At 32.2% G+C, this 15475-nt stretch overlaps 1 protein-coding gene and 1 long non-coding RNA gene across 2 annotated transcripts; both read right to left on the bottom strand.

Annotated features, from left to right (window-relative positions):
- Positions 1-177: 177 nt before the first annotated feature.
- On the bottom strand, positions 178-3909 carry LOC105124745 (uncharacterized). Its single transcript, XR_842108.1, has 3 exons — positions 3689-3909; positions 2329-2417; positions 178-377 (listed from the first exon to the last, which is right to left on the bottom strand). It is a non-coding gene; the product is annotated as an uncharacterized LOC105124745 (long non-coding RNA).
- Positions 3910-5025: 1116 nt separating this feature from the next.
- LOC105124744 (uncharacterized) lies at positions 5026-7439 on the bottom strand. Its single transcript, XM_011024856.1, has 2 exons — positions 6544-7439; positions 5026-5754 (listed from the first exon to the last, which is right to left on the bottom strand). The coding sequence occupies exons 1-2, from the start codon at positions 7350-7352 to the stop codon at positions 5274-5276; spliced, it is 1290 nt and encodes a 429-aa protein (XP_011023158.1). The 5' UTR covers positions 7353-7439; the 3' UTR covers positions 5026-5273.
- Between the last annotated feature and the right edge of the window lie 8036 nt (positions 7440-15475).

Genomic DNA, 15475 nt, shown 5'->3' with positions numbered 1-15475 from the left:
CATCATAATATGATACCCATATGATAGTAACGTTAATATAGATATTAAAGAATCCACTCCTGCGGCCTCTGTAATGAAGAGATTCAAATTCATCTGATAAAAATACAAATGAGTTTTGGAGGAAAATGAAGCTAGCTTTGATTAAAGTGCAATCAACTTGACAAGAAAACATTCATGTGCTTACACAAAACAGGTTGATGCCCAACATTCAATATTTATGAGGGTTCCATCATGTAAAAAGGTAAGACTTATTTCAAGCTGTTAGGAACCGGAAAAAAGAGTAACAATACAATGGGGCTGGGGGAACGTTTGAAACTCTGCCACTTGCTTCTACAAATGATTCATCCCTGCCTTTTGCCTGTCATACCTGCAAGCACCTGCAAAAATGCGAGACATCAATACTCAAACATATAAAGGAACAATAGCATAGTTGGAAATTCTCATGAAGATGGTTCAAGAATGTTAAATGCCCTTTCAATATCACAAACTTGGCTTAGCCCTTTGATGCCCAATTAAGTACAGCACCTAAAACAACAAAATCAAGCATGCAACACGTCCCTGCAAGGTACTAACAAGCCTCCAAGGCTTTGATAATTTAGACGTGGTTTCAGCAGGTTTATGCATTCTTCATCTAAATATAATCATAAACTTACAAAAACAGAACAAATGACGGGAAATTGAAAATGCATAACCATGCAAACTTTTGTTAAAATATGCAAACAACCAATTAGCTGTAACCTGATACAAATCAAGTTAGGTCTGAACTTTACCTCAAAATGACCACTGACCAGTTTTGCAAGATCAAGCATGTCTCTCAAACTATATATTAGGTCAAGTTGAAATTTTACAGGAAGATACTAGACATATGGAGCTATACTATGGTAGGATTTCAGGTCAATCAGAGTTTGGGAACATTATTTTAAATTGATTTAAGTTGTTACTGTTTTGATATATCTGTCGAGAAAGTATTCTTTCTTGGCTTTTTCCAGCCCAATCAATCCAGATCTGTAATGAGTTAATTTTGGACAGAAAAGGGAATTAAATGAGGCTTATTTAGGCTCTAAACTTATGCACAGACTTGGGCTAAGAGGGTTCCTAATGCTTGGATTCATTGAAGAATTGAAATCCATACTTTGCAAGGATTCCATGTCCCACATAGACTTGATGTGGCGGCATCTAAGAGGATCTTCCCCTTAAGTTTCTTTTCCTTATTTTGCAAGTATTCCTAGCATATCAAGGAGACTAAGAGGATAGAATATAAGAAAAGAAATTCTAGCAATCAAAACAAAGTTTCCTAGTTGAATTCCCACACTAAAAGTTTCGGCTGCATGGAGAGATTCTAGCATGAAAACTTTGTTTTTATTATCCTATTTTATTTATTTGATATTAAACAATTATTTTTAATTTGGGTTTGTTCTACACCATTAGACATTGTTTAGGGATTTATTTCATTATTGGACTTATGTTAGTTGATTCCTAGTTTAGTTTTATTAGCTTGCAATCCAAAAGGAATCCATTAGAGTTATTTAGAGGAGATTATATAATGTTTTTAGAGCTACAAATTTCAGTAGCTTGGTGGTAATAAATAAGAGTTTCTTTCTTTTGATTATTTGCAGTAAAACATCTTTTCTTTGCAGGGATAAAGATCGTACATTCGACTTATCGAAGATTACTAGCATCGTGGCGTTATTTGTGTACTTCGGGTTCTTAGTTACATGGTTATCTTTGGGTTCATGTTTACTCTAATAATACCTTTGGTTCTTAGATACATTATTACCTCTAGATCAGAGTTCTATCAAATCTGGTTTTCAGCTTTCCGGGTTGTATTTCAATGTCATTGGAGGTTGCTTGACCACGTGATCAAGAAATCCACATCATAACCCAATCAGACCCAGCAAGAATTGTTTCCTTTCATATAATTAGTCAAAATGCCATGTCTGGACAGAATATTCCAATTTATATCAATGTGGGCGAACAAGTTGAGACACCATGGAGTATCAACAAAACAATACTTATAGCAAGGCTCATCTATTCAGAACAAGGATCATTACTGGATGAGTAATATGCCATGATCAAGAAAAATTTAACAGTGCAGTGCTAATTACTAAAACTATCCACAGGTCCTAAGGCAGTGCTAATTGCTAAAACTATCCACAGGTCTTGAGGGGGGTTATCCACAGGTCTTAAGGGGTTAACACCTAAAATAGGAGCTCAGCTATGCATATAAGTACAAAACACAATCCACCCAAAAGTAGTACAGAGACTAAACATTTGTTCCAATGTTTTGGATTGGAACAATTATAACAAGCTATAAAACTAAATACTCACATCACTAATGGAAGGCTGCTTTTCAGGGACGTGCTTGCTTCCTTCTAAGGAATCCAGAATGGGCCTCACCACAGCTGGAAGGAAGAGACCTGAAATTTTGATAAAGTTTAAAGAAAGCACTAGGGATTTTTTCCATATTCCAAAAAAATTAAGCCTCCATCGAGTACAATAAAGTAGGATGTTGTCGTTGCATAAGTTCTCTCCAGTTTATAAGTAAGAACACCACATGGATCGGTAGAATATTTAAAGTTACTGCAAATTTAGAATTTGGCAACTCAAGGAATATTCTGTCAGAACGTGATCATCAGCTACACGAAAGCTTTATCGGGTACAATTCTACTGTGAATTTCAATCAAGCCGTAAACATTCATTTACCAATTCAATTAAAGTAAATTTTAGAAAAAAAGAATTGAAAATTGAAATGAGAAACCCTAAGTCCCTAATACTGTTTTGGTACAGTTCACATGGAAATCCCACCAGCATGAAATTGATTGTTAAGCATTTTATTCACTAATTAATCTTATCTAATCTTAACGAACCATAGTCTCATTAATTGAAGGACGGAATTGAAAAACAAATTGACGAAGAAAACTTACCGATACCACCAATAAGGCAAGAAGCAGCCACCACAGGCTCTTGCGCTATGAACATCCTCAACTTTTCCATCACCGGCATTTTTGTTTCTCTCTCTCTCTCTCTCTCTCTCTCTCTCTCTCTCTCTCTCTCTCTCTCTCTCTCTCTCTCTCTCTGTCCAAATTTCTGATGTAGCTGGGAGGATCTTTGAAGACGATGGGTACTCGCCCGGATCCAGGTCCTCTCTTTAAAGCCGGATGGAGCCTCGAGTGTTCAGGCCGGGCCAGTGTGGGTCGGATAATTGAGTTGGTTGGACTTTTATACAAGGACCATTGTCCTCTAAGCCTAGATCAATTTGGTAGGTCCAAATTGAATTAATTTCTAACTAACCTAGGATTGAAGTTTAGCATGCACCCGAAATGATGTCAATTTAGGATTTGGTCTAGTGGTAGAAGGGGCTTGTTTTCTTTCATTGTACTTGGATTCGAGCCCTAGCGTGCACGCCTGTAGCTTTATCGGGTACAATTCTACTGTGAATTTCAATCAAGCCGTAAACATTCATTTACCAATTCAATTAAAGTAAATTTTAGAAAAAAAGAATTGAAAATTGAAATGAGAAACCCTAAGTCCCTAATACTGTTTTGGTACAGTTCACATGGAAATCCCACCAGCATGAAATTGATTGTTAAGCATTTTATTCACTAATTAATCTTATCTAATCTTAACGAACCATAGTCTCATTAATTGAAGGACGGAATTGAAAAACAAATTGACGAAGAAAACTTACCGATACCACCAATAAGGCAAGAAGCAGCCACCACAGGCTCTTGCGCTATGAACATCCTCAACTTTTCCATCACCGGCATTTTTGTTTCTCTCTCTCTCTCTCTCTCTCTCTCTCTCTGTCCAAATTTCTGATGTAGCTGGGAGGATCTTTGAAGACGATGGGTACTCGCCCGGATCCAGGTCCTCTCTTTAAAGCCGGATGGAGCCTCGAGTGTTCAGGCCGGGCCAGTGTGGGTCGGATAATTGAGTTGGTTGGACTTTTATACAAGGACCATTGTCCTCTAAGCCTAGATCAATTTGGTAGGTCCAAATTGAATTAATTTCTAACTAACCTAGGATTGAAGTTTAGCATGCACCCGAAATGATGTCAATTTAGGATTTGGTCTAGTGGTAGAAGGGGCTTGTTTTCTTTCATTGTACTTGGATTCGAGCCCTAGCGTGCACGCCTGTTATTCCCGCGGTGCTTTATATGCCTACTGGGTTTGCAGGGTATTCAGTGGGCCGTGGGGATTAGTCGTGGTGCGTGCAAGCTGGTCCGGACACCTCACATAAATAATAAAAAAAAAACAAGAAAGGGCTATTATCGGAAGATTACGACTACTGCATAAAAAGATAGTATTCATGCAGCCATTTATGCTATTATGAATTTATTCCATGCTTCACCTTAAAACTACCCAAAAACAAATTGACGGGTACTGAAGAAGAAGAAAAATAAAAAGAGGCAATTTTTAGCCCTAAACTTTCTAGTTTCTCCTCCCATAACCACACGTGACAGACACCAAAATCAGAATTTTCAGTTTTCTCAAACTGAAAAAAACTAAAGCACACAACCACCAACTCAAGAATCCATAAACAGTGTGGATTCCACAGAAGAGTCGGGGCATGAATCCTGGCTGTGGTACAAGAGGCTTCCAGCTCTAGTTTTTAAGTTCTTTACCAGACCACCGCCTCACTTTTTTTAATCCACCATACCATATATGTATAACAATGCAAAGCATTTTTTAAAAGCATTTTTTAATTTAAAATACAGCGGGAGCCATGGGAGTGAGCACTTACCGTAGAATAATGCAAAGTATCTTTTAAAAGTATTTTTTAATTTAAAATATGTTAAAATAATTTTTTTTATATTTTTTACATTTATGCATCAAATTTTTTATAAAATATTAAAAAAATTATTAATTTGATATTTTTTTTAAGCCGTAAACACTCTTGAAGCGCAACCAAAAGGGCTCCCAGAAGGGCTCCCAGACACAATTTCCGACCACTTTTGAAGCGCAACCAAAAGGGCTCCCAGACACAATTTCCGACCACCACAACATTGAATGGGGAGGGAGTGACAGATAGCAACACTAATACTAGATCAATACTAAAGTTCAATCAAATGTACAGATGATCACCAAAAGAGAAGATTGATGAGATCTTCTGGAGCCAGAACATAATCATCCCAAAATATACACACGAACAGCTCCACACATCATCTACGCAGAGGTAACATCAGGACAAAGAACAAATAAAAAAAAATACATACATGGAAACAAATGTTTCGTTGTAAATCAATTTTCACAAGAGGGAATTTGGCTGATACTCTAGAAAGGCAGCACCCAACCCACTGTCCATCCCACAAGCAACCCAGCACCAACAAGACCCAACCCTAATGCAAAAGCAACAGCATACTTGCCAATATCATGCTTTGGATGACATTCCTTGCCTCGTTTACCCTTTGATGACTTTTGCCAGCTCTTGCACAGTTTCCTACCTTTTTGAGGAATCCATGGAAGAACTACAGGGAGGAGATTAGATATTGGCTGGTCGCTGTTTTTCATCTGGTAGTAAAGGGTTTCGAGCTGCAGCAGTTGGAACCACTGCTTATAGGCAAAGAGTTGAGAGGCTTGTTTGAAGAAGAGTTTGACAATATGCTCCTTCTCAGCACATGCTTGCTTTGCTACCTGCTCAGCTTCCCTTGCACGTGTCTGAGAATGACGGAGTGCTTCCAGTAGTTGAGCCTTGCAAGGATCACTCTCAGAAATTTGTCCAATTTCTGCAGCTTCCTTAATGGTTGCTGCATAACTTCATTTCAGGTTGCAGGTAAGAAATTTGACCATCATGGATGAGTAGCATAAATGCACATAGAAGTATTCTATGTTAGTAAACTGCTACAATAGCCTTTTTTTACAACATTATAGCAGAGAAGTAGTGCAGCAAAATAATAGGAAGAGTGTAAAGATATTTGGCCAATAAATTGATGCATTTACATGTCAGGCAAACTTATTCAAAAACAAATATAAGAAATTTGAACACCATGGATGAGTAGCAAGACTTTGACTTCTTTTTTTTAATCCAGATCCACATAATGTGAAGCAATGAGTTCATTGTCGCTTTATACTTAAGAATTCATTAGTTCATAATATGCACTGGTCTTTATTTTGATTTTTTTTATCTTGACCTTTGAAAAACCAACGAATCACACACTAAGCACGACATATTAAATAATCAATCGGATTTTCTATTTACTCAACCTTTCAGAACTAGAATTCTTTCATTTTTTTTTGGAGGTAAGAAATTTGAACACCATGGGTGAATAGCAAACAGGCAAATAGAAGTATTTACATGATAATAAACAGCTATATTACGCTATTAGCTTCTTTTTTTCACAAAATAATAGCAGAGGTAGTGCAGCAAAATAATATAAGTGATACAATATTCATCCAATAAATATCACCAGAAAATACAAGCTCAGAGAAAACCTGGATGACTGATCAAAACCATGTTGTTTTTGAACAATAGATTGACGCATTTATATGTTGTGCAGAACTAATGGAGAACAAATACCACCAGAAGACATGATCTAAGAAATACCTGCATGCCTTGTCAGAACCACTTAGTGATTGCCCTTCAGTTGAACCTCTTTGTTTTCCAGGCATGCCTTCAGATTTGGGACAGCCCTGCACATGACCAGTGGCGGAGGAGAAACAGCCAATTTGTGCCTCCCAATCCAGAGATGATGCCAGTGTATTATCATGCTGAAAAGATCCAGAATGAGCACATGGGTATTTCCTGATGTGAACCTTTTGAGGTGCGGGAAGGTCACAATTCCCAATATAATCAAGTGACTTCTGTGCAACCAGGGAGGCCAGATCATCTTTATCTGTTTGGCGCCACCATGGCATGTTCTTTTCACTCCCAATCCAAGATGATTCTGGATCAAAGCCATACTCATTGTCCTTTCGTGATTCAGGCCATCCAATAAGATCCATCTCCGTCAACTTGGAGTTCCTCCTTGCATCCTTATGCTCATTAAATTCTTGAAAATCCTTGTCATATAAACCCTTTAGCTCTTGTTTCTTAACATCACAATCTTTCTTCATATAATCAGCAGAGATCCTATAATATGAATCAAGAGATGACTCGCTATTCTTGCTGCCATCCAGAGACATGTTGTCTTCATCATCTTGTTTACAAATTTCATTTTTAGAGGGTGAGCCTACAATGTTAGTTCTCAAGCTTTCCAACTCAGTTTCCAAAGCATTCAACTGCTCACGTGTTAAATATTTTTGGTACCCATAGCTAGGTTGAAGTTGAAGCCACCAGCTTGTATCAGGGGGTAGACTGTAATATGAGGGATTCGTTTTGGTGGGCATGAAACCTACAGAAGATTGATATGGCATATCTGCTGCACTTGGTTATCCATCCAATCACTTAGATGATGAAGATGATGATTGGCAACAAGCTAGCTTGGGAGCTCTTCTGGCATCTTCTTGAACAAAACAGCGATTAGCTGTTCCTTGCCATACAGCCCCGGCTTCTGCTGCTGCCATCACTCTCTTTTATTTCACACATCAGCAATGCGTAAGAAACTTTGATTGCAATTAACCTACATCAGAGTCCAAATTTTGTATGAGCTCTACTGCCAGTGAGGCTCCAAAGTGGAGGGGAAGTAACAGTTAAAACACAAAAGAGAATATATATAGAGTACCCTGGAACTAGATAACTTCAATAAAAATTTAAAGCAAGTTATGCTAGGTATACCGCAACCAGGATTTTGGTACACGTAACCAATGCTTATCGAAAGAAAACATTGATCTTGAGAACCTCCACACTTGACAATCTAAGTGAGTAGGAGAAGCTTGTAGAGGATTCCAAAGTAGTCGAGGAAGTTTTCATCGTATAAAATAGCAGCAGAACTTGAGAAATACCAGATACAGTAACTAGAATCAAAGATTATACGAGAGCTTTTGCACTAATACCAGATCATAGAGCTAAAATAACAACGAAGACGGTAGTGGATCATGGAGAGCAAATGAAAGCAACAAATAGAGCCGGAAACAAACAAAAGCATGCAATCACAAGAGATCCACCCACAAGCAAAGGCTTAAATGATCCAAAATTCATCTTAATGTAGCATGTATAATTAAGCAAACTTACTTTCAAAGCACCGAAGAGCTCCAAGCATTAAGCTAGGTAGGTGCTAACAGACTTGCAAAAAGCATGTCTGGATGCAAGCAAATTCCATAAATGCCAATAAAATTACATCTCTCTCTCTCACGCATAATCACCAAAGCCAAAAAGCACGCACGCACTCAGCGTCTCTTTTGCAAAATCATACACTGCCAACTAGCACAACGCGGCGTAGATTTAAACGAGATTTACCTTGTATGTAGAAATAGCAAAAGCACAATCCATAAAATTGAAGCATAAACACAAAACTCTTGTCAGTAAAACAGCAACTAATAAATCTGCCTTCACTTTAGCATCCAAGAAGCAATAAGCATCTCCGATTAAAGCAAACAAATTAATAAAGAAGGAGAAAGAGAAGATTACAAACCAGAGCAAAGCAGAGAGAGATAGAGAGGATGTGGAAGTTGAATCAGTCAGACAAATTGGATACGAGCAAGCGGAGGATGCCTCTAGTGGGAGGCATATAATATTATTCCTAATTCGCAGAATTGCAGATATGATTGAGTTTAATTCAATCCATTGTGAGAGAGTATTATCAGCAGTAGTAGGTTTGTAGCTGCGGGTGAAATCAATTTTTTTAACATAAAAAAGCGTTTAAGCATTGCTAATAGTTTTTTAATAAAAACCAAATAATTATAATATTAAATTATATATTTTTTAAAATATTAATACAATAATATAATAGTGAATGATATTTTTTAATATTAGGATGATAATATATTATTTTAATTTAGATCATAATATTCTAATAATTTTATAAAAATTATACAAAAATAAATTTTAAAAGCTAGCTCCTAATATTACTACTGAAAGATAAAATAAAAAACTAATTAAAAAAACTATTAGAGTTAATTTGTCAAACCCATAATTTAAATGATGAAATCAAGATAAACCCATAAAAAATAAAAAATATATAAAAATTAATTTTCAACCAACTCAATATTAAAAGATAAAGTAAAAAAATCAATTAAAAAAACAGAAAAAAAAACTCAAGTCAACCGGACCTAACCTTTTAAATCTCCGACTTGAATTAAGGGACCAATATAATTTTATAAAAAGTAAATACAAAGAAAATTACAAAGTTTCACTTTTAACATATCTAATGTTAAATATTGAAATTCAAAAAAAAAAACTAAATTCATAAGACTAAAATAACTCAACAAAAAGCACAATGAAAAACTTATGAAGTTTTATTATCAAACTTAATATTGCAGGATGAATTGAAAAAAACATAAAAAAATATTGAGTTGTTCAATGGTAAAATTGAAAAAAATTCAATTAAAAAAACCCAAAAAAATAAACCAAGTTAACTGGATTAAATTTGCTAACCACTAATTTGGATGATAAGATCATGATAACTTCATATAAAGTATATAAAAAAATTATATAACTGAATTAAAAAATATAAAAAAAATAAACAAAATCAACTCGAGTTATCATGATATAATTATTAATAATAACTAAAATCTTTGTGTTTTGAAACTAACTATTGTGATTCAATGATACGATTAGATTATACTAATCAAGTAAATATATTAATAATTTGATAATGAGACTTTAGTCGAGCTTTCTTTTTATCACCATTCCCTTAGTACATTTTGTTTTCTACTAAGTATAATTATTAAACTTGGTTTAGGGGTTGATCAGGTCAAGAAGTTGGGTCTCGAGTCATATAAGTTAACCAAGGTCAACCCAAAATATTTAAAATTTTAATATCTCACATGAAAAAAGATTAGAAACAATGCATATAAATGCAAGCTGTAAAAAAAATATAAAGGATGAAATGTAGTATAGTTATCTCACATTGAAAAGTAAAGAAATAATTCATGTGGATATAAACTATAAAAAAAAAAATGAGGTGCAATATAATTATTTCACATTAAAAAGTTAAGAAGCAATCTATTTGGATATATACTACGCATAGCTATCTCACATTAAAAATTAATAAAAAAGCTAAGAAACAGTCTATATGAATGTAAACTATTAAAAAAGAAATATGAGGTGTAATATACTAATGTCATGTAAAACTTTTAAGAAATAATTCATGTAAATGTAGTCATATATAGTTATCTTACATAAAAAATATATAAAACAATATATGTGGATGTAGATTATATAAAAAAAAAAATACAAGGCATGAAATATAGTATAGTTATCCCACATTAAAAAGCTAAAACAAAAGTCATATGAATGTAGGATATAAAAAAAAATATATAAAGTGTAGTGTAGTTACCCCACATCGAAAAGTTAAGGAACAATCTATATGGATGTAGGCTATAAAAAAATTATAAGGCTAGGTATATTTTTTTGGGTTTATTAAGAAAATGTTAAAAAAAAAAACTTGAGTCTCACCTGGATTATGTTGGGTTACCCGAGTTTCGAGCTGACCTAGTAGGTTACTTAGTTTGATCAAGCTAATTGCAAGCCCAAGTTTTACCTATTTAAAATCCGACTAAGGACCCCGGCCACCCAGATCCTAGGTTAACTTGTCAAGTCAAGCTGAGCCAAGTTTCATAACTATATAACTAGGAACCAACCAACCAACTATATTTTTTTTGGAGTCATTTAACATGACATCATCTCTATAATCCCTTTACACCTAACGTGGCCTTGCCTAATAATTTTTGTCTAGGAGACACACTTGTTAGCTACTTGTAAAGATGTAAATAAATATACATGAGTCATTTACACACATATATAATATTTATTATTATTTACATGTAAAAAAATTGGATATTTATATTTTATCCATCGTGTTTTTGGTATTCATGTGAAGATCTATTATTCAACTATTATTTAATATTAAAAAATAGTAATATATATAGGGTTAGGTTTGAGTCGGGTTTAATAATATTATACCTTATCTATTATCCATTAAATAAGGTAATTATCCATCAATTCGAGCTAAGTTTATATTAAATTGTTATTTTTAGCTACTTAAATACAAGGTTGTCAATTTTGTTTTGTTTCACTTGGAATGACCAATATATCTTATATCATTTCAAAAAATGGAACAAATTGAGAAAAAATTCATCTCGCTCTGAATCTCAATCCATTCTAGATTTTTCAATCAAATTCTACCTGAGATATTTCAGTCCATCTGTTTTGTTTTATGAATAATATTTTTTTCTTTTTATTGTTTCTTTAAAAAAAATTATTTTTATTTTTAATTTCATCTTTTAACACTTCGTTTATTAGATATTGGACTTCATAATTTGTTGTGTTTTGCTTTCTTTATGGTTATTTTAGTTTTATGGCTTATATCATAGGTTTGGCAGTTAACCCAATTGATTCAAAAAATAATTTTATTTATTTTTTAATTGATATTTTTTTTTAGTTTCATTATTCAACACTTCAACATTTAATTGATTATGAATTATGCTTTGTCATTTGTTTCAGTTTATTTTCTATGAAGTTAACATAATTTTATAACCTTGGTCATGAGTTTTATGAGTCAACCCATATAGACCTAGATTGTTTTATCGTGCTATTTTTTTAGATTATTTTTTTCTTGATTTCATCATTCAAAAATGAGTTTATTAGAAATTAAGCTTTATAGTTTATTTCAATTTTTCTTTATAGAGTTATCATGATCTTATTGTTGACTTTAGGGTCCCTTATTTATATTTTTATATATTTTGATGATAGCAATAAAATAAAACATGAACTAATAATATACGTTATTGAGAATACGCTTTAAACATGTTTTATACAAAGAACATGTTAATAAGTATAATGAATTATGTGAAGAACTCAATCTTGAAATCCAATAAGAGAGCAAAGTGAAGACTTATAATAAATGTTCATTTTAGTGATTAAATATTAATCTTTATATCTTATTTGATGACACAATTAAAATAAACTTATATATTTCACTCTATATACATTAAATGATTGATAATAATCATATAAAATCTAAGTTAGACGGTTCTAAAAATTCATCTAAATTAAACTATTAAATCTAAAATTCTGCATGAACTTGTCGATTATTTGAGATTATCTAATGAATCAATCAACCGCTTATTCATTAGTGATGAACAATTGAGATTTTTGCAGGAACTGACCAACGAATTGACTTGACTAATCTAAATTGGTAGACGATTTTAGCTACCAGTGGGACTGTAATGACTATAAATAGCTATTTTTCCTTAGAAATATTTATGTATGTATGGCTTGTCTAATTACAAAATTAGAAAGAGAATCCGGATATATATGATATACAAGCTATTATAAGAGTAAAAGAACATCAAAATTATCAATCCTTGATCATACTCTAATTTATGCTATTAAACATTTATATTCTAGCATAAATAGTACTCAATCTTATTATTACTACACTTAAACATTTTTATATTTTTTAAGTGTTATTTAGTGAGGTATAAAGATATTAGAACTTTAAATTGTAATACCCAAGTGTAGTTTGGTACTCGAGATGTAGATATAGGTTTGTTGAACCATGTTAAATTGAGTTTACAAATTCTCTTCTTTAACTCTCTTCTTTAATTACTTTAATTATATTATTGATTATTGCATTTACTTGAAGTAATTTATTATAATTGTAAAATTAATGATACACATAGTAGATATAGGTTTGTTGAACCATGTTAAATTGAGTTTGTAAATTCTCTTCTTTAACTCTTTTCTTTAGTTACTTTAATTATATTATTGATTGTTGCATTTACTTGAAGTAATTTGTTATAATTGTAAAATTAATGATACACATAATTCATCCCCCGTGTTAGATGTTAAGTTCATAGATTTGAAAAGTTAACTCGAGTTGACTCGAGTCGATCCAATATATTATCGTCTTGTTATTTAAAAAAAAATCATCTTGAATTATTTTTAGTTAAATTATATTTTTATTAGTCACTCAAGTTTTTTGAGACTCGTCTGGTTGATTAGATCACATCAAGTCAATTCCTACATAATAAAAAAAATCTACTAGAAAAGTATTAATTATGTTTAGATTTTTTTTATATATTAAAAAAAATAATCTAATAAATTTAAAACATAAAAGTTACGTTTTGAATTTAAAATTATATTTTATAATTTACATACATTGTGTTTAAAATTTAAATTGGATTACTTTAAATTAATTTATCCTTAAATTTAAATTTAAGTTATACATATTAAATTGGAATTATATATCACACGTGTCAGTCGATTAAGATGGTAATAGCATAGTTGAGGGTTCGGGGTCCACCCCTTACTTTCAAGACAGGACCTCCCTCCTCTCTTTTAGATGGGGGACCATCAAATGATAGTGCCACGCAAATCCCAGGTCCCCATCCAACCCATCCACCCTTTCGGCTTCTCCTAGGCCAAATGTCGCCTAGATATTTTTTAGTCTGCGGTGGTGAATGGAAGCCCACCCTATCAAGCAAGAAAGATGCGGCTCTTTCCACGGCGGAGTCACCATTGACTCTATTTATTATTATGGTAAATCGGTGTATTAAAATGTCAATCTGATATCCTTCAATTTACTATTATATCAACTATAAATAATTTCGTATTTTTATTATACAGCACAGAGAGTTTTGAATTAAAAAAAAACAATAGAGTTTTTTCTTTTTTAACAGTCGCCACTAGGCAGTCCGTGGGCTACTCGGATGCTTGACAAGGAAGATATAGGGTAGCGAGTGCAAATTGTTTTCGTGCTTGGTTCAAGGATTCTTTGATTGACAATGGCGTCAGAGAGCAGATTTTCAACTAGAAAATTTATGTGTCAGTTTGTGATTGATAGAAAGAAGAGAAATTCAAGATTCAAGGTAGGCAAAGAATCTACGAAAAAGCATACTGGAGACGGAGCTCCAAAGATTTGGAGCAGTTATGATGATTCGAGAGAAATCCACCAGCATTATATACAATATCCTTTGTGCTCTCATGGTTGTTTGTTTGCTGGTTGGATACTTGGCAATCGTCATGCGTGCAGTACAAAGATGATGCTGCCGAGGCGGGAGATGCTATGAATCACTTTCTTCCACTCGTGCAATCCCCACCGCAAGCTCCCTGCTCTCCCCTTCTAGTATTATTTTATTTGACTTCAAGAAGCTGGCAAGCACTCTTCTAGTATTATTTTATTTTTTTTCTTTATTTATTTGACTTCAAGAAGCTGGCAAGCAACACAGAGCAATCTTAAAATAAGTATTGTGTTTTGTTAAAAGAAAAAATTATATCAAATCAGTTTAATATACTAACCCTATCCTATAATCATAGGTATAAAGTTGGGAAAACTTCAAAGGAAACTGGGAAATAAAAAGCCTATTCTTAATCAATCAAATAATAATAAATAAAATTAAAATAAAAAATTATTTAAAAAAATAAATGGTTTAAAAATCTTATCAATAACAAAAAAAAATTAAATAAAAATATGATAATTTTATAAAAATAAAATAAAAAAATTAAAGTTCAATATGTAAATAAAATATTAAAAGATAAAATTAATATATATATATATATAAAATCCAAAAAAGTTAATAAAAACATGAACTGGGTTTACCTGAATTAGCATGTAAAACTTGTAATCTTGTTGTGATATTGGGTTAATTCCATTAAAAACAAATTAAATAAAACTATGAAACTTATTACGGAACAACCTAATGGTAAAAGGCATGATAACCTATGTTATTTTTAAAATTAATGACAAATAATTCAATGGAAAGAAATAAAAAAATAAAGTCTAATATCTAATTAAAAAAATATTAAAGGATGAAACTGAAAAAATATAAATTTTTTAAAAAAATTAAACTCGTATGAAAATCTTAAACCCGAGCTAATTTCTCAAATTTATAATCTGTAAAATTCTAGATTGAGGTTTAATTAATAAGTTTAATTCTTTACCAATTTAATGTTGAACAATAAACATGAAGATAAATATCCATTTAAAAAATTTATCAAAAAATAATAAAAAAATAAATATTAAATCTAATAGAAAAAAATTGAAGAAGAATGAAATCGTAAAAAAAAATTAATTTTAAAAATTATTTTAAATAAAATAAATAGAAATAAAAAGAATTGAAACTAAACCTGATATATAAAAAAATTAAAAAAGAATAAGATTGAAAAAAAATCAAATTCGATAAATTATTATCTATAAAATAAATATTAATAAAAAAAATATAGATTAATTTGAAAGAGAGAACAATTGTAGGGATGCCCTGAAATTTTGAAGGGTAATGTGCGAAAACAAGAGAAAAGAAAAAACAAAACACCATATATGCTAATTCGAAGGGTTAATGGCCACGCGAACCGTCTAATCATTAAGGGTCATTCACATAATCATTTAATAGATGTTCAGTGTTAAAAATTTACCATTAAAAAATTTGTTTTTTTT

The sequence above is a fragment of the Populus euphratica genome, unplaced genomic scaffold (genome assembly GCF_000495115.2).
Source record: "Populus euphratica unplaced genomic scaffold, PopEup_1.0 scaffold32.1, whole genome shotgun sequence".
Lineage (NCBI taxonomy): Eukaryota > Viridiplantae > Streptophyta > Magnoliopsida > Malpighiales > Salicaceae > Populus > Populus euphratica.
This window is presented reverse-complemented; position numbering and strand designations above follow the sequence as displayed.